The 26,361-nt window shown below is 36.9% G+C and overlaps 1 protein-coding gene across 1 annotated transcript in view; it reads right to left on the bottom strand.

Annotated features, from left to right (window-relative positions):
* Positions 1 to 15,174: 15,174 nt before the first annotated feature.
* The window catches only part of GUCY1A1 (guanylate cyclase 1 soluble subunit alpha 1), a 64,226-nt gene continuing 53,039 nt past the window's right edge, over positions 15,175 to 26,361 (bottom strand). Inside the window, 2 exon segments of the mRNA NM_001132215.2 lie at positions 15,175 to 15,559; positions 23,413 to 23,567. Of these exon segments, the coding sequence (NP_001125687.2) occupies positions 15,358 to 15,559; positions 23,413 to 23,567 (357 nt within the window). The 3' untranslated portion in view covers positions 15,175 to 15,357.

The following is a 26,361-nucleotide window of genomic DNA, read 5'->3' as shown; positions in this document are numbered from 1 at the left end:
CGATCTTTACACTTAGCCAAAGGCATTATTGCAGATACAGCAGGGTGTATTTGCAGTTACGCAGACTCCACCTTGGCCTGCCAAGGGGAAAGTCTAGGGTGATTTTATTATCATTCATAAGGACCCTGGCCAGCAAGTCGTGTATTAGCTGAATGCCTTTGGCAGACAAGGTGGTATATTTAATCCCTTCAGCTAAAAGAGAAAATTTTTAACTGTGTGATTTCCATCACAGGGATAACTGCTTGCATTGTGTGCATAAATGATTAATTAGTTATTCCTCAAGGAAGCTTCTCTAGAATTCAAGGATGGCTTCCCTTTGAAAACATCTCATAGTCTCATGCAGGTATCATGATCTACTCCTGGGATTTCCTTGAAGACACTTGAAGATCTCTTACCCTTCATATGATGGTTACTTTTATGTGTCAACTTGACTTGGCATCAGGGTGCCCAGATTAAACATTATTTCTGGGTGTGTTTGTGAGGGTGTTTCTGAATGAGATTAGCATCAAATTGATGGACTCAGTGGAGTGATTGCCCTCCTCCACGTTGGTAGGCATCACCTGATCCATTTGAAAGCCTGAATAGAACAAAATGCAGAGGAAAGAAGAATTCAGTCTTTTTTTCTCCCTTGTTGCCAGAGCTAGACCCTCTGTATTAGTCCGTTCTCACGTTGCTATGAAGAAATACCTGAGACTGGGTAATTTATAAAGAAAAGAGGTTTAATTGACTCACAGTTCCACAGGACTAGGGAAGCCTTGGGAAACTTACAGTTGTGGCAGAAGGCACCTCTTCACAGGGCAGCAGGAGAGAGAATGAGTGCTCAGCAAAGGGGGAAGAGCCCCATATAAAACCCTTAGGTCTCATGAGAACTCACTTACTATCATGAGAACAGTGTGAGGTAATCTGCCCCCATGATTTAATTATCTTCACCTGATCCTACCCTTGACATGTGGGGATTATTACAATTCAAGGTGAGATTTTGGTAGTGATACAGAGCCAAACTATATCACCATCTCATCTCATTGTTTCTTGCCCTTGGACTGGGATTTAGATAAACTCCCGTCAGTCTCAGTTCTTCAGATTTGGATTGAATTATACCACCAGCTTTCTTGGGACTCTGGCTTGCTGGCAGACAGCAGATTGTGGGACTTTTCAGGTTCCATAATTTCCTGAGCCACTTTCTCATAATAATATGTATTTTTGGAAAACTCTAATATAGATTTTGGTACTGAGACTGGCTCTAAAGGAACATATTAAGGATGAGTTTTCTGAATTCATTCCAAGGTTTATGGGATTGGCTCTCTAATCTGATTAGACTTCAAGATACTGGGCTCTACTTCCAGTAGTAAAGAGTGCAGGGATAGCCAGTGGCATGATCTGGCAATAGAGACATGCAAAATACCTGCACTATATGCTTCCAGTGAGCCACTAATAAGAAGTAAGGAGGTGGGAGACGTTGTATACGGTATTTTTGAACATTTCTGGAAAACTAATGCATATAACAACATAGACTGGTTTGTCCTAATGTCATTGGAAAAGTTGCACAAAAAAAGAATGAGCTCAGGGATTCAAATTCCCCGCCATATAAATAATCAAATAGCTTCTATGGGTACCTTGAAAAAGACCCTTATCTCCTGTAGCCACAGGACTGAAACTGCTAAAAATTAAACACAAAACCTCATTCTGCAACTGGATAAATTACAATGAAGTTGACTTTCCAGCTTTGCAGGATTTCTACACTAAAGTGAGGGCATCAATTGGAAAGAACGGGATTCTGTAAATTAAAGATAAAGACATGAGCAAAGATCCTGATGAAGCTGGAGACATTGAGTCCCTAAATTCTGATGAGTCTTCTTTGCCAGTGGAAGAAGTCTTCCAACCTCCACTGAAAGTGGCCTCCCCAGCCCCAGTGGAACTAATTCCCTAATCCCTGGCAAAGTGGCCTCCCAGCCCTCCATGACAGTGGCGTCCTCACCCCCAGATTGTATTGGGCTTTCCATCCTTATCTGAGGGGTTAACCCTACATTACCTGACAAAATGGTAATAGTCTCTCTGAGGCATTGCTATGCAAGACAATGCTGTTTCTTCTCAGGGCCCATCCGAACCATCCCTCTTTCCTTTTAGACCTATAACTAGACTCTAGTTTTAGCAGGCCCCTGAACGTGAGGTACAATATATGACCCGTGAGGAGGTGCATCACACTCTAAAAGAACCACTTTTGTTTTCTAATTTATGCAGACAAAAATCCAGGGAATATGGTGAGAATGGATACGAAGCATGTGGGATGATGGTAGAAGCAGTGTACAGTTGGATCAGGCTGAATTTATTGGCATGGGCTCGCTATGCAGAGATTCTGCATTTAGTGTCACAGCTTAAGGAGTTAGAAAGGGCTCTAAAAGTTTCTTTGGTTGGTTGATTGAATCATGGACCACAAGATGGCCCACAGAGAGTGAACTGGAAATGTCAGACATTCCTTGGTTTAATGTAGAAGAAGGGATTCAAAGGCTTAGGGAGGTTGAAATGTTAGAATGGATTTGTCGTGTAAGACCTACTCACTCACACTGGCAGTGTCCAGAAGACATACCTTTCGCCAATACTGTGAGAAATAAATTTGTGAGAGGAGCACTGGCATCCTTGAAGGGCTCCGTAATTTCTCTTTTCTGTAGGCCAGGCCTTATTTTGGGATCTGCAGTCACTGAATTAAGAAACCTATAGACAATGAGGGAAATAAAATCTGGAGTGGCAGGGACCAAGTGGCAGTACTCAACCACCAAGAGCAAAGTAGATGTGGTAACCTTAATAGAGAGCAGAGTCAAAGCATCCATCAGAATAGTGTGACTCATGTAGATATATATAACATTGGCTACTTAATCATGATGTTCTTATAAATGAAATAGATAGGAAGTCTACTAAATTCTTACCTGAAATATGTAAGCAAAAATTTTCAGGTTAAGCAAACAAAAGTTTAACTTGTATCTTAAAAACAGAGAATCATAGGCCTCAATCAATTCCCAGATTTGAGCCAGTTTACGAAGCCAGAGCCCCTTGAATGAAGGGAATGCTTGGCCCCCTTGAGGATGCACTCAGTATACCACCAAAAACATATACTGGTAATATTTCTCTCATTCTTCCCCGAAGGAACCTCCAGCCTTTTACCAGGGTAGCTGTGCAATGGGGAAAAGGAAATCATCAGACCTTCTGGGGAAGGAGATATTGATATTGATTTGAGAGCCTTGAAAGGTCACTGTGGTCCTTTAGTTAGAGTATGTCCTAATGGAGGTCACGTGTTCAATGGAGTTTTAACTCAGGTTTAAATCAAAATGGGTCCGTTTCATCACTGAACCCATCTCGTGGTTATTTCCCCAGTTCCAGAATGCATAATTGGCATATACATAATTAACAGCTGGAGGAAGCTCCACATTGGTTCCCTGACCTATGGAATGAGGACCTGGTAAGAAAGGCCATTGGAACTTCCTCTACCTAGAAAAATACTAAAATAAAAGTAATACCACATACCTGGAGGGATTAGAAAAATTAGTGCCAATATAAAGAAGAAAGATACAGTGGATGGTGATTCGCACCATATACCTGTTCAACTCTCCTATTTGGCCTGTGCAGAAGACAGATGGCTCTTGGAGAATGACAGTGGATTATCTTAAGCTTAATTAGGTCATTACTTCAATTCCACTGCTGTAGCAGATGTGGTTTGATTGCTTGAGCAAACTAACACATCTCCTGGTAACTGGTATACAGCTATTAATCTAACAAATGCCTTTTTTCTCCATACCTGCCTATAAGGCCCACCAGAAGCAGTTTGTTTTCAGCTGGCAAGGACAGCAATACACCTTCACTGTCCTACTTCAGGGGTATATCAACTCTCCAGCTGTGTGTCATAATTTAGTTTCCAGAAATCTTGATCACCTTTCCCTTCCACAAAATGTTACACTGGTCCATTACGTTGATGACATTATATTGATTGAACATAATGAGCCAAAAGTAGCAACTACTTTCTACTTATTGGTAAGACATTTGTGTATCAGTGGGTGGGAAATAAATTGGACTAAAATTCAGAGGCCTTCAATCTCAGTAAGCTTTCTAGGGGTCCAGTGGAGTGGAGCATGTCAAGATATTCCTTCCAAGGTGAAGGAAAAATTATTGCATTTGGTCCCTTCTACAACCAAGAAAGAGGCAAAAGGCCTAGTGGGTCTACTTGGATTCTGCAGACAACGTATTGGGATATGTTGCTGTAGCCCATTTATCCAGCAACCCAAAAAGCTTCTAGTTTTGAGTGGGGTCTAGAACAAGAAAAGACACTGAAACAGGTCCAGGCTGCTGTTCAAACTGTACTACCACTTGGGCAGCATGATCCAGCCAGTGTCCTTACAGAACAGGTCCTTTCCATTGTAATTTACATGAATAATACAGACATAATCAATTGCAATTTGTTTCCAGAGTTCATGATCCCCAAAATGGGTGCCTTCAATCTGCCAATATATAGTATTCCAAATAGCAGACCAAACAGCTAGGACATTAGCAGCAACCTAAGAATAAGTAAAATTAGGACTCAAGTGGGTTTCAGGTTAGCTGAACCATCAGGGAAAGAGGCACAGACACACAGGAAAAATCTTGACTTGAAGGTCTCATTGAGCCAGCAGCTTTGCTGTAAATGGCAAAGTGATGAATAGAGGTTTTCCCAGAGTGATAGCAGCTACTTTTTATGTTAAGACAAGGTGCTGCTGGCAGTGGGATAGCTGCATTCTTGGATATACTATTTCCACTTACCAAGTAGGGATTGTCAGGCCCTCTCCATCTTATTAATCGTTGAGTCTGAGTCAACCCACCCAAAATGAAAATATCAGGCTGGAGAGTCTCAAGACTTTTATGGGTCAGGTATTTGGTTTTGAAGGAACATAGTAGCAAGCCAAAAAGGCTTTACATCAAAGTGATTTAACAGCTGTGTCAAGGAGGTGATGAGTCCAGACCTCAACAAAGACTTCTGGGTGAAGGCTGACCCCCTTTATCAGAGGCTCCAACCACCAAGACTATCAGACATGGAGACTTGTATCTCAGAGGGGTCATGAGGGTTGTGGGGCCCCTTTGGTGCTTGCACTTATCTACTTACTGCTGTTACTGATCAGGAGAATTTTCCACCACTTCCTGGATAAGGCAGTATGAGCACATCACTTTCTAATGTATATTCAGACATGGATATGACAAAAAATAATACACTGTATTGGCCCAAAAGACCACAAACACAAGGTCACACTTGCCTCCTTTCCCTACTCTAATTCCTGACCAAACTCTATTAATGGAAGGTTTGTGTGTCCCATTCTGACAAGGGCCCTGGGTGTCAGTGTACAACAGAGGCATACAATTATGATTCCCTCCCCTCCCCAAAGTCTCTGCCCCCGGCTATACTTGGGCAGTTGCTTTTGGCCTTTGATTCCACTTGGAGGCAGGGAGAGCTTGACCTCACCTCTAATCATTTATCTCCTTAAAGTAGCTGAGATCAGAGTAGAGAGAGAGGGATGGGTTAGATGTAAGATGTAGAGAGTAGCTTTCCACCAATAAGGGAGGAGAACTTACTTTTAATTATGAACACACAGAGGCAGCTCAACCAAATGAACTTGCAGTGTATTCGACCTGCCCAACACTCTAATAGATGGCAGAGTCCTCATAACTGACACCATCTGTTTCAGCTTTGGGGGTCCCTTGACCAAACAGCCATAGCAGCATTGTATTCCGACTGTGGGCATGGATTTCTACCCATCACCTGACATGGGATTGACTGGCACAGGGATAATTTTTTAAAAAGGGATGCACCTTAATCTGAGACATTTGGTGCCCCATTATCAAGCAAATATACTTAAGTTCTTGTCCAATTTAAATGCAAGTGCTATAAGAATTTTCCAAGGTTACAGGTCTGACCTCAGCAATTTATCTATAATGTCAGTCTGTCATTCTCCAGTGAGTCACTTTCATCAGTGTTGCATACCCAATTCAGGGGCATTAAAAGCCCAAAGATTAGTCAATGCCTGTATTCGTTTGTTAGGGTTTCCTTGATAAAGAACCATAATGCCTGAGTGACTTAAATAACAGAAATTTATTGTTTCTTAGTTCTGGAGGCTGCAAGTCCAAGATCAAGGTGTCACCATCATTGGTTGCTTCTGGGGGTTGTTGAGAAAGAACGTGTTCCATGCCTCCCACCTAGCATCTAAAGGTTTGCTGAACATCTTTAGTGTCTCTGGGTATATCCAAGTAACACTGACTCTCTGCCTTCATCTTTACATGATGTTTTTCCTGTGTGTCTCTATGTTCAAATTTCTCCTTTGTATAAGGACACCAGGTATATTGCATTAGTGGCCCACCCTGCTCTAGTATGACCTCATCTTAACTTACCTCATTATATTTGCCATAACCCTATTCCACATAAAGACACACTCTAAGGTACTTGAGGCTATGACTTCTGTGGGGACGGTTTAAAACCTAACAATGCCTTATGTATGCTTTCCTGTGGAAGTTTGTCAGCTCCAGAGAAATCTCTCCAAAAGCGACAAAGCTCCCATTGGAGCCAGGACCTACTGAAAAACACTCTGAGACCTTTGTCATCTCTGAAAGAATCCAAGGTTGGCATGAAAGACTGCAAGAAGGGCTCAGCTGTAAGACTTCCCAGCTGTTGCCATTCTTCCTCAACAAGTGTTATGCATCTATTGCCCTCATCTCTCAAATGAACTAGCCAAGTTCTAATAACTTACTCAGTTTCTGCTCATAGGGGCTATATATTTTCTTCTTTGTGGTCAGTGTAAATGTACACTGTGTTGGTCAAAGGATACAAAATTTCACTTAGAAGAAATAAATTTAGGAGATCTATTGTGCAATATAGTGACTATAGTTAATAACAACGTACTGCATATTGGAAAATTGCTACATGAGCAGATTTTAAATGTTCTCTCCAAAAAAAAGTGTGTGGGGTAATGGATATGTAAATTAGCTTGACTTAGCCTTTCCACAATGTATACATATATCAACAGATCATGTTGTATATCAAAAATATGTACAATTTTTATTTGTCCATTTAAAATAATTACTTAACTAATTTTTGTTTTTAAAATGGATATATCTGTAACTCTTGTCTGAAGAAGGTCAGAAACTTCCTCTAACCCAGGATGGTTATACGTTATGACCTGTAAGAATTTTCCAGGGCTACAGGTCTAACCTCAATCATTTATCTCGTTGACTTGAGGCTTGAGGAGTAGACTTGAGGCTGACACCCAGTGGAGGGAGAATCTGCTCACCCAGTGAGAGTTAATAACAACCAAGCCACTGTTTAGGCCACTGCTTTTGAACCTACTTTCTGATGCTTGAGATGCAATGTTTTCTGAATTCATTCTCAATAGCAGGTGATAAAATTGGGGACCATTTCTCACTCTGCTGATTTATAATTACATTTGCCATCGATTCCCGTGAACTTTTTCCTCCAATCCCATTAATCAGCTCACAATACCCTTACTCTTTCTCTTCCAGGAAGCCAAGTTTCTGTTAGCATCCCAACCTCATTTCCAAACTGTCAATAATTGTGAAGGGTCTGAGATTTTACTCTACCTGCAAGTTAAACAGCTAGACTGCCACAATTTCATGGATGCTGGCAGAAGACGTGAGACTCCTGGGTCAGAGAAAAAGAACTTTACTGACTCACACAACTATAGCACCTGATCAAGGGTATCAGCATTATCTTGCACTGGTTCACTGGGTCACACACAGCAATGTGAAAATAAAGAAACTACACCTGCACACAGTGAGTTGCACGGTAGAAGATAAATCCTGAGTTTAGGAACACAAATCTTTTATAATGAGCAGTAAGCCTGCCGGCTCTTTGTTCTTGGGAGAGACATTGTCTCTGTCTTCTAAGGCTGCTTGCTATACAGACATCTTTGAAGAGACAATATAAAACAAAGGCAGTAGGTACCCCTGCCCTCTATAACATTGAAGCAACTGATAGAAAACTGTCTCCCAACAGAGTACAATGGAGACATATTTATCCCCCAGTTTCTGCTACAAGCCACTACACTTGGATAAGCCAAGCACAGTTTTATTTCTAAAGTTGGTGTTTTTTAAAAAAGTTTTGATTTTATATATGATTTGAAAAACTGAGATTTTTTAATTTTGTTTTTTATAAATAGAAATTAAAATGTTATTTTTAAATTTAGGTTTTAAAACAATTCTGATTTTATGTATAATATGAGTTTTGTTGGAAATAGGAGCTTTAGAAGTAAATGTATTTTGATTATGTTAGTACACTATTTAACAATAACTTTTTGAAAAGGGATGTGAATACAATGACCTGTACAGAGCAAATGCCTGACATAATAGTTGTTAATCCTGGTTTTCCACACTGTTACGTTGGAAGTTTTCTCTCTCTTTAGTAGCAAGACCTACATCAAAGTAAATATATTTGTATAACTTGGGACAATGGTGTTTTTTCTTGATACGAAGTTCATTTTTCTTTTTAAACATAACTCATTTTAAATTTTAAGAAGATTTTTATTTAAACACTTTTATTACAATATTTAGGTGGCAGCAATATCTAACAAGCTTCTGAGACAGGAGGTAACATTCTCATAGACTTTGCAACTCTGCCAGAAGTAGAACTCGAAATAAATATGTCATTTAAAGCAACTATGAAGGTAATAATAAAAGGAGTGTTGTTAGTACTAAGAAGGTTTTCAATGCAGGGTCCAATAGCTATATTTATACAAACAGAAAAAATGAAATTAATTACTAAACATAACAAAAAAACTTGGTATACCTATAGCAATGCATATTTACCAAAAACTGGTGAAAAATATATGGAGAAATATGTTAAATATTTGCTAAAAAGAAAACTACTTGTCTGTCTGTGAAACCCCATGAATCATTTTATACATCAGGACCAAAAAACTAACTCCTTTTATTCCTCAAAAATCAAAAGTGGTCTCATCTAAACCAAAAGTCACAGATTTGTCAGTTACTTATTGTCTTCTCATTTTGAACATTATTTACTATTTTTTCTCTCTAAACAGTAAGTTCTCAGTCAAAATTTATTACTTTGTCCCATCTAGACAATATGGTCTATGGTACTTCACTAGGGTGGTCTAAGAGTAGATTCTAGGGAGTTCCCCAAGCTCTGGCAGTACATGTGTCTTGTATGGGGCCATATGCACATTTTTGGAGGGGTGATAGTCTATGTCTTTTATCCAGTTCTCAAAGTGATAAAAGTGAAGACCCACTAGCCAACTGTAGCAGTTTCCCAAGTAAAATATAAAGATGATTCACTGGGGTAGGTGAAGAAAATACTAGAATTTCTATTTATATTCATTCTCATTTAGAAAAGAAAAGCTGTCCTAATATGTAGTATATGGATTGAGAGCAGCATGTATCAGTCTATAGAGTTGTTGTGCTACAATATTTTATTAACAGATTGCAGGAATCTAAAAGGTTGGAGAATAGTGCTCTAGAGCAGTGAACTTCAAGTTCTCATATTTTCCAAAACATCTTTGATTTACATGTGCAAGCAAGTGAAGGAATAGTAAATTCTCAAATACTAATACATTTTCATTCACTTCAATGTTATAAGATACAATTTATTGAGGGAAGATGGCAGCTCATTGTGTTTAAGCAGTGTCTGGTTGCTGCACATCCCTGTATCACTGGGAGTCATTATTTCTAAAGGCCCAGAATTCCCAGACCACTGTTGCCATAACTTTCCAAAGAGCTTCAGTTTTGCTGCTCTTGTTCCAGGTGTATAATACTTAACACATTGGGCTGTCCAACTTCTGTAATAGCATTTTTGTTTTGCTTTGTTTTGTTTTCATTTTCTCTGAAACTACCTCATAGCTCTTTCCTCAATACGGATGGATTTGGCAGCATTTCAGATGGAACAAACATCTGAGCAGATACTTTAAGATTTGGGCATTATGCAAAGTCATTTTTGGCCAAGTAATTTTTCTCACAATCTGGAAGGCTCATTTGTGATTTAATTTTCTGACATTATATAATTTAAAAAATTAAAAAACTTGACGGGCAGCCACAACCTTATCTAAATATCTTCTATCAGAATATCTGAGATTAAGTCCTGGATATGCCATTTAAATTTTGTCCTGATTTCTACCCCAATGTTTAAATCCAAGATATTAACATTTTCATAAAACCAAGTTTATGATGATGGAAAAAACTGCACTGGTGATAAAAGAAGTGTGGCTTTTAGAATATCACATTTTTTTCCCTTTGCTTAGGTTTTTCTGATTGAGATCTATACATTGATAAAACTTTTGCTACTATTTTGGCAGATATTATGTATGAAAATAAATGGACATAAATAAGGTAATGGGATAGTTTTGGATGAAAAATGTATGGGTTAGGTGGGCTAGTCAAAACAGATGCAGGTGTGGCTGTAATAAGCAAAGCTGCTTCGAGGGAAATATAGATGGCAATCAAATGTACAGTGATTACTGCAGCTTAAAATAAGAATACTGAATGAGTGCACATCATCAATATAATAAAAGAAACATTTAAAGAGGAGCAACAGTTCATCAAAGATCTACTAGCTGACATGCTAAGAACAGAAGAAAACTAAACTCAACAAAGATGACAAAGGATTAATTGCCTCCGTTACTGTAAGCTTATGGCTTTCAGTAATTGATTCTTCCCCTTTTCACTAAAGGATACAAATATTTCCCAGGTCTTGAAAAGTATCATAACAAAGACCATAAACTCTAACACTCAATTTTGGTTGAAAATGACATTTTAGTTTTCTCTGCTTAATAAGTTAAGCAGTCCCTGCTTTTAGCCTGTGTTTTAACAAGAGAACTGCACTTCGCTACCATCTCTGCAGCACTGAATTTCTGTTTTGGAGGAGATGGTAAGTCCCTCCTCACAGGAATTGCAAGGCGTCTCTGCCCTCCCACCTCTCACATACCCTGTGTTCTCCATCCCTGCACCCTTAAAGACAGTCTTCATTTAACTCTTCAAGTACAACCACCTAAAGAGTGAAATTACATCGAAGTGCAAAGTGAGGTGAAATAAATGATCCATGTTCTACTGTTCAGTGAAAGGTAGTGATCTAACAAGCTCCTCAACAAATATGTATCAAAGATTCAATTTTACTTATTAAAATGATTTATGTGGGTCAAACCCATGCACCTAAAACCACTGCAGTAACTCATTAACCCATTCTGCTTTGGGCTACTAACATTTGTATCAACAAGGGCTTGATGGTGGATTTAAAGCATTATACAGCACTAGACTTCATTGGAGCTTTGCACGTAAAGCTCCATCTGGGCAGTTTTCCAGCTGGGTAATCTCAGAGGACTGATGTCTATTCCTCAGGCACTACTTAGACTAGACACTCTTGTTTATTCATCTCTTTCATTTGCTAGGCCTACCACAGACCACCCTCTTCCATCCTATGCCTTCTTTTAACCTAACCTGGGACAGAGCTGGGAAGTCTTTGCCTTGGCATGGCTGGAAATACCAGGGAGAAGAAATTTGGAAGAAAGATTAGTCAAAATGCTGAAGCAACTCTTCTTTCCTCCCTACCAAAGGATCTGAAAGAAGATAATTAGCCTTGAGAGTGACATAAAATTCCAGTGCCAGACATCCCAGCTTTATGCTCATACTTATGGTAAAATATCCAGGATATAAAATGAATCATTTTCCCTTGATGTATAAACAGATGTTCATTCAGTCACCTGTGCAAGTAAATATCCACCCTATCCTTAACCATGCTGTTTCTAATAGTCTTTGGAAAACACACATCTGGTCATACCATTCTCTTCCTTTAAGACTTGATGCCTCTCTTATCGAGTAGCTTTAAAACTGTTGGAGAGGGATTCAGTAGCCAATGGATCTAATTTTACTCATGTTGCTTCTTTTTTTTTTCTTTTGTAAGATCTATTTTGAACAAGTGCCTCAAGTGAATAATAATAGCTCTTATTGTAGTTATTAATATTACTATTATGGTAATGTTGATAACTATTTAAGGTCATGTAAAGCTGTGTCATGTGTAGTTAATTACTATATATTAATATTACAATAGCAATATTAATAACTATCATGGCACACCTTTACATGACACACATACGCCTTCGTGATTTTTGCCCAGATGGTCTTTTGTCCTTATTCTCCTCCCTCCCAACTCATCCCAGGTAACTGGCTGTCCAGAATGTACTATGCACCCTCAAGACCCCATCTCTTTGTGTGCTAATTTATTTTCCCGGACCATGTCCTTCCCCTTCTCTGCTTGATGAACTCTAAGACCAAAAGACTTCTCTAAGAACTGAGTCCCCTACTTTGTGCTCCCACAGAATGTTGCAATTATGTCTTACATTTGTCTTTCACTTTCCTTTCCTGATAGATTGGACCATACTTTATCCTTACATTTCAAAAATATAGCAATATTCCTGGCACATAGCAGGCTTTCAATAAATTCTTCATGAATGAATAAATGAAAATGAGTAAATGAATCTATTCTTATTTAGGTTTTCTTAAATATACACTTTGCATTTTCCTACAAAGTCTAGATAGATATAGAAAGACAAAGCAAAATGGAAAGAAACATTTTAATTCTGTATTTCCCTTTGCTTCTTGATGCAAAGCATCTTTAGAAAACTTCAGTATAACTCAGTGCTTGCCTGAGAAATATGTATAAGGAGCTAATCTGTATAGTGTACTCGACACAAAAAACAACAGGACAAGAAGCCATGAATGGAAACTATATAACCAAAACAGAAGGAACAGCCCCTACATTTTCAGGAGAAACAGTCTGTTAGGGAAGCCATCTTGAGACCCAGTCTTATTTTTTAGAATAGTTAAATGGCAACATATTTCAGTACCTGTAATCCCCAACCTGATTACAGGCTGTTTGTCCACTATTTTTCCATCTTCAATACTTCAAAGCTCTGACTTGGGCCCCTTATTTATTTTAAGCATCTATGCTCCAGGTTCTCTACTCTGGCTACCATCAGTGGTCTGGATCTGAAACGTTTCTCCCTAATTGCTATGCTTCAAAGCAGATAACACAGAGAAAAAAAGAAATTCCTTAAAATTTTTAGCATCTAAATTGTGAATTTCGTATGGACTCTGTCATGGAAATGTATGTTCAACCTCTTTAAGATCCAGAAATTATTCTGTATTTAATGGGCCTTTGTAGGCTGGTCTGGGGAACCTATCACAGATGATTTAACTTCTCTGTAAAAATATGTTTTTTGGTAATTTTTTATTTAGATATAATGCCACATTTATAGAAGAGTTGCAGGAATCTTACAAAAAACTCCCATACAACTTTTCACCAAGATTATATACATTCCCCTCATTTCTTTTGTGTATATGCTAATACATCACAAACACACAAAATACTTTTTGAATTCTGATTGATTTATAAACTTTTTGAGTACAGACTGTAAGCAAATTGAGGTCTGCTGAAATGTTTGATCAAGACTACATTCCATTTCATGCTTTTACATTTTCTTTATTTCTATTATTTCCCCATAATGAGAGTTCGGTTCCAGAAAGAAAAATGTGTTTACATTTTTTTTCCTTGTAAGTAGTGACTTAACTTCATATATTTGTGAGGATGTAACTACTTTCTTAAGGCCTATGGCACTTTCCAATAATAGGGTGAGTGGTTTACTGAGTCAAAGTCAGTCCTGTAAGATACTGGGTTATCACTTAGTAAACAGCATCATTGTAATATCTATAGTAGTACCCTTGGAATACTAGAGACCAATCAGTAATGAATATTCCTGATGTCACCATGGGCTAGCCTGGGTACTAATGGAGGCAGTTAAAGAACTTTTAAACTGAGTTGTTTCTCAGAACCCCAAATAAGAGTTCAGCCTATCTATGGCTCTGCTAATATTGATTTTAAAACTATAACATTCATCTTTTTCTTGCTTTAAATTCGAGCTGTTTTTAAAATCAAATCTTTATCCCCAACCAAAATGTAGATTTTTTTAGTTCACCAGAGAACTTCAACGGACCTAATTAAAAATAAAAGTTCCTAGCTGCTTAAAGGTTTATGTAAAACAAAAAGAAAAAAGTTGAAGCTCTGGAAAAAATACTTAGACATTTCCATAATGTAGTCACTGCCTCATTTGCTTCATCAATACTAACAGTCTTTTTTTTAAATCAAAATATTTCAAGTAGAATAAAAACACTTCATATATGTATATTTAATGAGACAAAAACTTGATTCTTAGTTCACAGACATACACCAAAATGTTCAGCACAAATACTCAAGAAAAATGAGATATCCCCCAAAAGAACAAGTCTTATTTTCTACTTCCGTACTTAGATTTTCTTCTTAAAACTTTAAATGGCTCAGCATGGCAACAGAAGATGTCTGCTGAAGTAGGTCCATATTGTTCCAAGTGTGCCTGCATGTGTGTGTATGTGTGTAAATGTTTTACTAATGTCCTTTATGGTGGGACCCCTGGATGATTACTTTACTCCCATGTTGCTTCCAGCTAAACTAGATTTGAATAGTATTACTGAATTTTAATAGAAGATATAAACCTCTTTTATTCTGAATACTTTGCTATTATGATAGTAAAATGAATTAATAGGAATTAAATTGCTAATATGGATTAAAATAGCTTTTACCATTGTAGAATTTTTAAAAAAGTCAAACAAAAGAAATATTTATTGTTATAACACACGTTACTGTGGAGAGTATTTTTAACTTCCAGAACTAAAAATAATATTTGATATTTACAGAACTATTTTATATTCATATTGCATCTAACCCCTAATTGCTTATTTTCTAAAAAGAAAAAAAGAAGAAAGTGCAATAGAGAAAAAAAGTCAGCCTATATTCAAACATATACTAACAGTTAAATGAGAAAATGCAATAAAATGCAGAGTTGAAAGTTTCAAAGAACTGAGGGTGTCAAAGAATGAAATTTCTATTCAAAAACCTTTTTTTTAGACAACACTATCACAAACACACTTTAATAACCATGGCATTCCACCAGGATATGAGATTGCAGGTGACTCCATCAGTTTGTACAATTGACTACAATTATCTGATATATGTACAAGGTGCTGAATTTTGAGTACAGGTAGTAAGTGCTGGTTATATAATAGAAATACTCCCACAAAAGTAGCTTTTTAAGGTTTTTTTTTTTTTTTTTTTTTTTCTTGAAGAGCTGAAGTACTGAAGTGAGTACATTTTGTCATGTTAAACGGGAGAAAGATTGTGACTTGGCTCCTGAAATTTTAATACTGCTTGTTAGCCATCTACAATCCCTAAAGTGCTTTCAGAGGCTCTACACATCTTCAATGAGTCAAACCCCAAAGACTTATAAATAGGTATATAGGTTGCTAATCTATTCCCGACGCTTTGCCTAAAAAATTGGCATTGCCATCTTCCACATCTTTCTTTTGGAAGCATGGTTTTGAGTTTGTTCCTTGTTGGTAAGCATCCAGAAAGTGGCAGATTCCAGGGATTTCACTTGGGAAGTTTGGTGGAAGTTCCTCCCTTGATCGAGGGGTAAACACGAAACCAGGACAGTCTTTGAGTAATCTGAAAATATTAAAATAAAAATATTAAAATATAATGCTGACATAAATGTTTGTCCACTCAAAAAAAGAACACAACATAACTAACTGAATGTTACTGAGAATATTAACAAACCAGTGATTTTAGGTGTGAGTGACAGAAAAAGTCTAACGAGGTTAACAGACATCTTCACAGAGGTACAATGAAGAATCAATTCACAATAAGAAAATTGTGTCAATTAATGTATTTCACTTACATTGGAAAAAATTATAAAATATTTTTGCAAAAATAATATCCACACAATAGTGCAATTTGCAGTAGTGAAAAAATAATCTAAAGATTTAATAGTAGCAAAGTATTCACACATAACCATAACAGTATTAAGATTTCCTGAGTTGAAAGAGGTAAGATGTTCTTTTATGAATTCATTAATTTTGTAAATATTATGCTAATCATGGGCATAAAATGTAACCATGAGCAAGAAATTGTGAACCAAAATTACAATGACAAAAATGATGTGAGAACAACTTTTGAATCTTTCAATAGAATTTTTATGAATTCTAGATTAGTAGGACTCAAATGAGATTTAATTGTACATATCACCACTCTACTTACTAATTATTATTAGCAATTTTTTTCTCCTGAAATTCATCTTTTTACCAAATTATATTGTTTGCTATTTTACTACTTGTTCATTATGCTAAACCCATTTTAAATTCTAATCTTACTGATTAAGCTATTGGCATCTCTTTCCATTTGCTTCCCTAGCTTTCCATCAAATGAGAACTTAATAAGCCTTCTCTCTAACCTAATATTCAGGCCATAGATGAAAAATGTTGCATGGTTGTGGGCTCTCAACCAACTTCTACAGAAAAGCATTTATTATATTTACCCAAACAGACCATAGTCTTCTACTCACTAGTCTGTAATGTCATGTCTACATTAAATAGAATGACGATGTTGAATTAGATTTTGGTACTGTGACAACATCTATGCACTGAAGAAACCAACTGAATAGAAATCTGTCTCAAGAATGACAGTTTAATTTTCATCAGTACATCAATAAATATGTAATCTGCTAAACAATAAAACTAATGAAAATGATGCCTTAGTCATGAATTTATAAATATTTTTGGGTGACTATTATTTGAGAATATATAATGAAAAGGTATAGAATTAGACAGTATTAAAAGTATAAGCTTCAAAGTCTGATAGATCTAGCAGCAAAGATGCCCATTATCCAGCCTTTAAAATGGGGATAATAATAGTACATATTCCTTAGGACAGTTGTGAAAATTAAATAAATCAATATTTAAAAACTGATTAAGCATCAATTAGAAATCACACCACACCTATGATATTGGTAACAGTAAGTCTGACAATATCAGGCCTTGGAGACTAGCACCCTTCATACACTGTTGGTGGAGCATAGATTGGTAAAGTCATTTTGAACAGCTAATTAATGCTTGGTAAAGTTGAAACTGAATATAGCCTATAGTCAGGGAACCATTTTTAGTTATATTATCCAAAGACATATGTATAAAGATACCTACTGAATCACCTTTTGTAATAATGAAAAATTGGATACATTCTAATTAACCATGGGTAGAAGATAGAGTCTGGCTCATTCATACTCTAGAATACATATTATATCACATGCATATATAGTAACATGCTAAATCTGGTTCATACTGGCTTGTGAGAGCCAATTGTTAAACATTCAGGAAATTTGTAAGACAGTGAAGCCATCCATAGCCTGAAACCTGCCAGAGCGGACATAGTAACACCACAGAAATTGGCAAATGCTAGAATCATGGATTCTCCACCTCATCCTCCAAAGCTGGTTTACCAGCAAACCACTCCATTAGCAATAGTTAAAATGAGTAATCTAGATTTATGACTAGATTTACATTTTATCAAGGAAACTATCTCAGAAACATAATACTGAGTGGATTCAAGGCAAGTCCTAAAAGGATATGGATATGTTGATTGGGAATCTATTTTCCTCTGGCTTTATTTTTCTATCTGGCAGGACCTAAATGAAAGTGATATTCCTGCCTCTCTCTACCCATTTTCCTTCCTGGAAAGCAGAAGTGACATCTTATTGATGAGTTGTGGAGAAGCTGCTGAACATGCATCTGTATTTGGGAGACCGTCTGCAGAGAGTACATATTCTCAGCTCCTACAAGCTATAAAGCACTTAGGATCCATTGTTTCAGAGTGTGTGACAGGGACCATGTTAAGAGTTTATATTTTATTATATTAATATCTATTTACTTTACATTTTATTTTATTGTTTTTATAAAACAGAAACCTGAAGGAAATATGGCAAAATGTTGATACTTAAATATTAGTATTGGCTACATGAGTGTCATCTCGTTTGCTTTTTTTTTTAATATATTTAAAAATTAAATATAAAAATGTATACAACTATAAGAGTCTAATAAATAAAAATGTATAAAACTATAGGTGATTGAAAAAATTTATCTATTATTTTTTCTACATTATCTATTATCTACAGCAACCCAACATTTCCTATTAAATATGGTAATGACAATTATAATCTCTTATTTAAATGTATTATATAAAAATATTCAGCCTTTAGAAGTGGCGTTAAAGTGCATTGTTTGAATTTATTAAGGGCCTTGCTCTGGATTGCACATCTGGTAAGTGCTGTGTGTGGGACTCTAAGGCATGTCTTCTAAATACAACTTCTATGCTTTTTAAAGACACTTAACAGACAAACATAATTAGAATGCCATGGAGTTAGAAATGTTCATTACATTGTCTTTTTTAAAAATCAGAATATATAAGAAAAACCATTTAGAAAAACAAACCATTTAGATGAAAACTTGATGATAGCAACACCCAAAAAAGGCAGCAACAGCCCAGATGTCCTCATAGGTGGACATTTTTCTCTACACCTTCTTCACCAGGCACCATTTTCCCCAAATTACTGCATCAACACTCCAATTCTCTGTTATCTTTCCTATATTCCTTTATTCACTTTGTTCCTTCTTCTTACAGAAGTCAATTCTTGCTTCTCTAGCACAATGTGCTCAGACTTGTCCTACAAATAAGAGATTCTAGGCCTGTTTACCCCACACACTGGACAGCATCCATGCACCCTCCCCACTTGCCACTTTTGTTTCTAATGATCCCTGGATCACCACATAATCCTCTAACATTGACCCACTGACCTGGAACTAATGTAGCAGACCTGGATCCACTGACTCACTGATCTAATGTAGTCTCTATTAGTCTCTATTAGTTTTCCTTACTTCAAAAAAGCAAACAAAATGCAGAATATTATTCCCTAAAATTAAAGTAAAACTCCTGACGATGTTTAAAAAAAAGGAATGTATAATTGTCATTACATTGCTACATTCTGAATCACTGATTAGAATTTGGAAGTGGAAATTTGAAGACACAGGTTTTTTTTTTTGGTATAGGTATGTATTCTGTGTCCTAAATTTACCTGTATTTCAGAAATATATCATGGAAGCTACATTCAATATTAAACAGATTATTTTATTATTAAAGAAATATCATTCCAGAATTTAATGTATCATCAATAAAGCTCTCCAAAGAAAACTGTGTTTTGTATTTGTACACCTTCTTTAGCATCTGCTTCTTGTATTGTACTTTGAGTAAAACTAAAATTATGCCCCTACTGTTGACTAAATTTCCCAAAGCATCTGATGTTTAATTGAAATTTAACTTATTTATATTATTTTTAAGTTTTCCCAGCATATGGAAGAAAAATGAAGTATCTCTCAAAGAAAGTAATTTAAAATGTTGTTAAAGTATTTAACATTAAGTATTTATATTTTGCCTAAATAAGACAGTATTAACTACTGCTTTCCCTTAGGCAAGACATAAATATCTCATATATGAGAATGAAAAGAAAGTAAATTATTATTGAAATCAATACAAAAGGAAAAAAGCTATATCATATTTGTCTATAAAAAGTAGAAATGACTTCAGCAAATGAGCTGAAGTTCAATATAAATTAAATTAAAATTTCAATGTCATTCATGTATGTGCATATAAACGTAACTGAAACAAAGAATATAATAGTTACTATCTCTGGGTAGTGAGATTATGACTTACTCCTATTATTTACTTTATAATTTACTAATTTTGTAAATTTTCTGAAATGGGCATGTGTTACCATAGTAATAAAAAATTTATTTAAAAGATAACACCATCTATGCTATAAACACCTATATGTGCATTTCTAGTAACATTGCCAATATAGTGAATCTAAGATTTAAGTCATGAGCATTGTCCTGTTGTCAGAAATGTATGTCAACATGTTGTGGTCCTCTGCTGAAATACATGAGATCCTGAATTATGTTTTGAAGAAAAATAAGTAGTTAATATCAGTGCCCCCTAACATGACTCAAGACCACCAGACTTTGAGATACAAAATGCAAGATTTTTAAAGAGTTTAGTTTTATACTGTTAAAAACAATCAATATAGAAGAAAAAGGAAAATATGCTTTTTGTATGTAGAAGTTTTGTTTTAAGGTAGGATTCCTCAGTATGCACATATACAGATAACACATCACTTAACATTGAAAGAGAAACACAGGTATCAGTGAAAGGATGGGCAACTGACTCCTACTTAATAGGATGATTCCTCTTTATGCCTACAGAGAGAATAGAATCATATTATCTCAGGACATGGATTCTTATCCCTACCTATTATACCCAGTAGGACCATAGGCCAATTACCATTACAATGAACCCCAGGGATTTTTCCAATTCTCAGGTTATCCTGAGTTGTTTTCATATCCAGGAGTCAACAGTTAACCAGTAAATACTTCTTGCTTTCCTTCTGTGTTCCACGCGCTGATCTAGGAGCTGGGAATATAGAATGTGTACCACAGGAAGCTAACATTCTGTAAAGGGAGGCAGGCAATCAACACATAAATAAATACTGCATAAGACAATTTCAGATACAGGTGTGAACTGAGAAGATGAAATAGGATAATAAGAGGGTATGTGAGGAGAAGGTTGTTGCTATAGTTCTGATAGTTAAGGAGTGTCTCTTTAAAGAGAGGAGAAGAAATGATCACTGTAAGGTCGATAGTCTGAGTAACTAGGTGGATGGTGATATCATTTTAAGGTGATTGGTAAGCTTGCTTGGGTGGGAAGTGGATTTCATCAGTCTGTGTGGGAAATCACCCATTCTAATTCGGTCCAGTTCATTTTAATATGTGAATTAGTCATCCAAGTGGAAATATGGAATAGGATATATGAGTCTGTAGCTCCGCAGAGAATCAAAGGATGGGCTAAAGATTTTTTTTTAAAAATAGAGTCATAAAAGTTTAGATACAGAAGATAACAGGAACAGAGGCTCTGCGCACTGCAACAAAGGTTTGGTAGGGAAGGAGTACCAAGAGAAGACACTGAGAAGGTGTAGACATGGGGTAGTTAGAAAACTAGGTGAGTGTGGTGCCAAAAATTTAAAGAAGAAAATGTTTACATGAGGGAGTTCTCAGCCTATTCAAATGCTTCTGAGATGATAAGGAGAGAAAACTGACAGTGATTTTAGCAGGGCACAATGATGACCTTGATAAGAATCGTTTGAGTGGAGTAAACACTGACTGGAGTGAGTTGAAGAGAAAATAAGAGGTGGAAAAAATACAGATAGTGAGTATAGACAACTTCTTTCAGTTTTGCTATAAAACAGAGCAGAAATCTAAAATTGTAACAGAAGCCGGACTTGGAAACAAGGAAGTTTTTATTTTTCAATTCAGAGCTTTAATAGATATGGTTGTATTCTGCTGGGAATAATCATTTCATCAGAGAGAAATTGATCATAGAGAGAAAGAGTTAATTTCCGCAGAAAGTTATTGAGAAGTTGAGAGGAAATAGCACTCAGAGTAAAACTGTATCAACCAGGGGCAGGCGGGGAGCCGGCCCAATGTAACGGGAACAAAGAAGGAGGAGATGGGTACTGGGGTAGCTCTGCTGAGAGAACCTACAGCACAAAGATGGCAAAGCTCCTATCTGACTTCTATTCTGATGGTGAAATACAAGGCGAGATTATCAACTGAGAGTCTGGGCTGGAAAGGAAAGGATGCTGGTGCTTTAAGAAGGGAGAAGGCCAGGTGCAGTGGCTCACGCCTGTAATCCTGCACTTTGGGAGGCCAAGGTGGGCAGATCACTTGAGGTCAGGAGTTCGAGACCAGCCTGGCCAATACGGCAAAACCCAGTATCTACTAAAAATACAAAAATTAGCCAGACGTGGAGGTGGGTGCCTGTAATTCCAGCTACTTGGGAGGCTGAGGCAGGAGAATCACTTGAAACTGGGAGGCAGAGCTTGCAGTGAGGCAAGACTGAGCCGCTGTACTCCAACCTGGGCCATAGAGCAAGACTTAGTCTCAAAAAATATAAATAAATAAATAAATAAATAAATAAATAAATAAATGCAGAAGAAGAAGGGAGAAGATGCTATTAAAGATTTATCTCTGAGAATAGGAAAGCTAACTTGCTTGGTGTAATTTAGCTACTGTATAGATCTGAAAAACTTTTTTGTTACTTAAGAGTTTCCAATATAATGAGACAAAATGTACATGATAGATATATTTCTACTTACCACAGATTGGTTTATTTTCTGGTTAAAGGTGGATAAGTGATACCAAAATGGTAGATTTTGTTGACTCAGGCTGTACACTACATGTTGTCAAGGTGACAGTGAAAATAGAGGTTCTTCTGATGCTAGATGACACGTGGCTCCTCTGACTGTGTTAACACTTGCTGCCAGTCCATAAAAATGCAATCTTTGAAAAATGCTTGATGACCAGCTAGTTTTGCTCCGGTAAATTCTTCCCTGTATGATAGGGAATTTGACTGGCTGTTGTCCTTGATTGCAGGGAGGGAGCTTCTAAAACTCTTGGATTTTTTGAGTTATAGGAGTATCTGTTTTCCATGAGGCCCTTGGATTACTTTTGAGTTTATATTAATGAGATGACTCAGAATGGGGGCAGGGCCCCAGAAAAATCAATCTTGTGCATAGAAGGTTGGGGTTTTGTGCTAGCCTAACCTCTGGGGAGAAGAGTGGGGGTGGTGACTGAGTTCAATCACATGGCCAGTGATTCAACCAATCATGCCTACATAATGAAAACAATAAGACTCCATACACCGAACTCAAAGCTCAATGAGGTGGAGTTTCCTGGTTTGTGAACCCACTGATGTGGCTGGAGGGAGATAAGTTCTGATTCTATGGAAGCTCTGCATTTGGGACTCTCCCAAATCTTACCCAATCTGTTTCCTCATTTGGTTGGTTCTGCTTTGTATCCTTCAAAATAAAACTGTAATAGTAAGTATAGCAATTCCCTAAGTATTGTGAGTCATTTTAGCTAATTATCTAACTTGAGAGGTTCATGGGAACCCCCAAAATTGTAGCTCAGTCAGTCTAAATGCACACTTAGGTCCTGAAGGGTGGCTGGCATCTAAATTAAGGGCAGGCTTGTTGGGTTCTGTGCCCTGTAACTTGTGGTTATGACTGCGCTCAGTCTGGGTGGTTACTGCCAGAATTGCACTGCAGTGTACTAGTTGATGTCAGAACACCTATCAACATACCAAGAGTATTAATATGTGCTTCTAAAAGAAGAATGATGGAAGAATATTTAATATCTGTCATGGATTTATGGCTGGGCCACAAACACCTCAGGCGAGTCATTCTAGGAGGCTAATGAGCAGTGTAAAACAGTTAAAGTGAGGATGATAAAAGTTATCACGTTTCTTTTTTCCTTATGACTAAGGAAGAAAAAAGTTATGAAGAATGAATCAAATCAGTGGGGCAAATGGCAATGGTATATAAATAAAAACAAGAGATTTTAGGTGTTTAACATAATTACTACCTGTAAGTTGTTGGGCTGACATTGATTTTTCGTGGTACACTGCAGGACTCAAATTTGTTAGCCAGAGTAACATTGTTTCCAAAAAGACAGTAACGGGGCATTTTAACTCCAACAACGCCAGCAAAAACTGATCCAGAATGCAGTCCAATTCGCATCTGAAAGCAAAAAAATAACATGATGCTCCCAGTCACTAGTAAAACACTTCCTACTTGTCAGTGTCGTTTGAATACCATCTAAATTATTTTACCATTCACCCTCAGGACACCACCTCTTTCCTCAAAACCTTCAGCCAACTTCCCTCTACTCTTCACATGCAATTAAAAATTACTAGTGCGGAATCAATAGTCACACTTCTTAACTCTTTTCCATTTAGGTTTATTACACAAACCATCTTAATTGTGTCTGTCTTCAACATCTGAAACAAGTTTCCATGCACAGAGATCATAGTTACCACAGCAACATAGCAAGGGGGATATGAGCTGTTTATGTGAACCTGCCACCTCTCATTCAAGTGAGATAGACATAATTTCTGGACTCCTGGAATCGTTTTCCCAAACACTGACAAAGAAGGGCAAATGAAGCTAGCTCTAAGGATATTAAATATATTTTTTAGACATTTTACCTCAAAATAGCTTTATACCAAACACTATCCCACTGTTCCTGATGACTTACAACTGAGGAAATGAAATTGTAATATTTAAGCAGAAAATGACAGAGGAAGCAGAAAGTGGAAGTTACTTGAGTCTGATGACAATGTCTGTATACATGAAACTAAAAATCCATACTGATGAAAGATCAGATTTGTGCCACGCCTAGATATAAGAGGCAGTCTGGGATGTGTTGTGGCAAAATTTTAGGAATTCTGGAAGTCTCCAATGATTTGGAAAGCCACTGAGACAGAATGTTTTATTTTATTTATTTTTTAGAGACAGTCTTGCTCTGTCACTCAGGCTGTAGTGCAGCTGCACCATCATAGTTCACTGTAACCTCGAACCCCTGGGCCCAAATGATCCTCCCATCTCAGCCTCCTGAGTAGCTGGAACTACAGGCATGCACCACCACACCTGGTTAAGTTTTAAATTTTTTGTAGAGACAGGGTCTTGCTATGTTGCCCAGCTGATTCTCAAACTCTTGGGCTCAAGTGATCCTCCTGCCTCAACCTCCCAAAGTGCTAGGATTACAAATATAAGTCACCTTGCCTAGCCAAAGCAGAATATTTAACAATGGAATCTTCAAAGGTCTGATTACTTGATGATCTTAAAGGATTCACAAATACTTAAATTACTGCTACTACAAAACAAGCTAAAGTGGGGATATTTTAAATGACAATGATGATATCATGTTCATTATTTTCAAACTCTATGTTTACTCAACCATTTAAAAAAGTTGTATTAGATGTATGCGTTTTGAATGAAGACCAAGAACTCAGTAACTTAGATATAATTTAGAAATCGGAAGAATTCAGTTATGTCTAGTTTTAATAACTAATTTCAGATATCTGCTAGAAACTTTCCAGACTCATTTACTTTTAAGATGTCATATGAATTCTACAAAATTTTCAAACAAAAGCACTAGATTGTGAATCAGGAACTTTGTATTCTAACAAACTCTACTAGTAACTGGTAGTCTGGCTTCCTTCAGTCTCTTTATTTCCCTCTGATCATGTTTTCACCTGTAAAATGCAGGGGTTTGATTATTTTTAAAGACCTTTCTTCATCAAAGTTTTACTTTAACAAGCAAAACTTAGATGTCTGTTATATATCTGGCTTTGTCTCTTTTAGGAGAATATTAATTTACACATATAACAAGTGATAGACACACAGACAGATAGATAGATAGACTAAGGCTCTTCTGTCCATAAATATCAACTATGACTTTAGCATATTTAGATTGAGGAATTTTTGCTTTCTGTGAGCACTCTTCTGGTTAAACCAGTTTTTCTTCCTACACTTAGTTACTCCAGCTTATTATACATTAAATTTACCATAGCATTTTTATCTTATTTCCTAATTAAAATGTAAATATATTCTGCTCGTAAAAACCGAAACCATGCAGACAAGGCAAGTGTCCCTCCTAGTCCTTCCACGCCGTGCAGCCTTCTTCCCCTTCTCCAGTTTTGAATCTCCCAACCCTAACATTTTCTTACAGAGCTTTGCAAATTCATCAGCAAGATTTAAAACACAACGTGTTTAAGACACACATCGTGCCCCGAGCATATCTCTTTTCACTGGTAACAGACTTCCGTGTGAAATAATGAAAGGCAAAGGCAGAATTCTGGCTCCCAGGAAAAGTTTGAATGGGAACCTACTAAGGGCATCTTCTATTTGGGACCACTTGTGGCGTAGCCCATTTCTCATCATAAGCTTCTAGGCTTAGGAAAGGAGGGGTACTAGAAGTTTGCTTCCTTGTTCACTTGTCACCTACTGACTTTCACGGTTACACTCAGCCCACTGGTCTCTGTCACCAACCCACCTGCTGCTTTCTAAGCCTGACTGGATGGATGTTAGTGAGGAAATCAATAGGAATAAGTGAATAGATGAATGATTTGCACAAGTGACGTGCTACAGGGAAGCATAGAGTTTGAAAAATAAAAAAAGAAAATATTTTCTATTCTTTCACTTCAATTCTATACCAAGAGGTAGCAGGGCAAGAAGCAGAAAAAGCCTGGGCTTTGAAGTCACATGGACATGACTCCAAATACTGACACAGAGGAGACTTGACTGCTCGTGTCTGCCAGTGCAGATTCCTCTTTAAAATGTTATTATAGGGATTAAATGAGACGATGTTTAAATCACAATATGCTCCTTTCTGATACATGTTAAAATTTCCCTACTAAAAATACTCTCCACTCTGCCTCTGTGATGTTTCATCGGTATCTCTTAAGGATGTCAGATATTTCCCAGGACTGCAGGTTAGTACGCATAAAAAGGTGTGATTAATGATTCCCTT

This window comes from Pongo abelii, chromosome 3 (assembly GCF_028885655.2).
Source record: "Pongo abelii isolate AG06213 chromosome 3, NHGRI_mPonAbe1-v2.0_pri, whole genome shotgun sequence".
NCBI classification, from domain to species: Eukaryota; Metazoa; Chordata; class Mammalia; order Primates; family Hominidae; genus Pongo; species Pongo abelii.
Note: the sequence above shows the minus strand (reverse complement) of the source record. Positions and strands in the feature narration are given on the sequence as shown.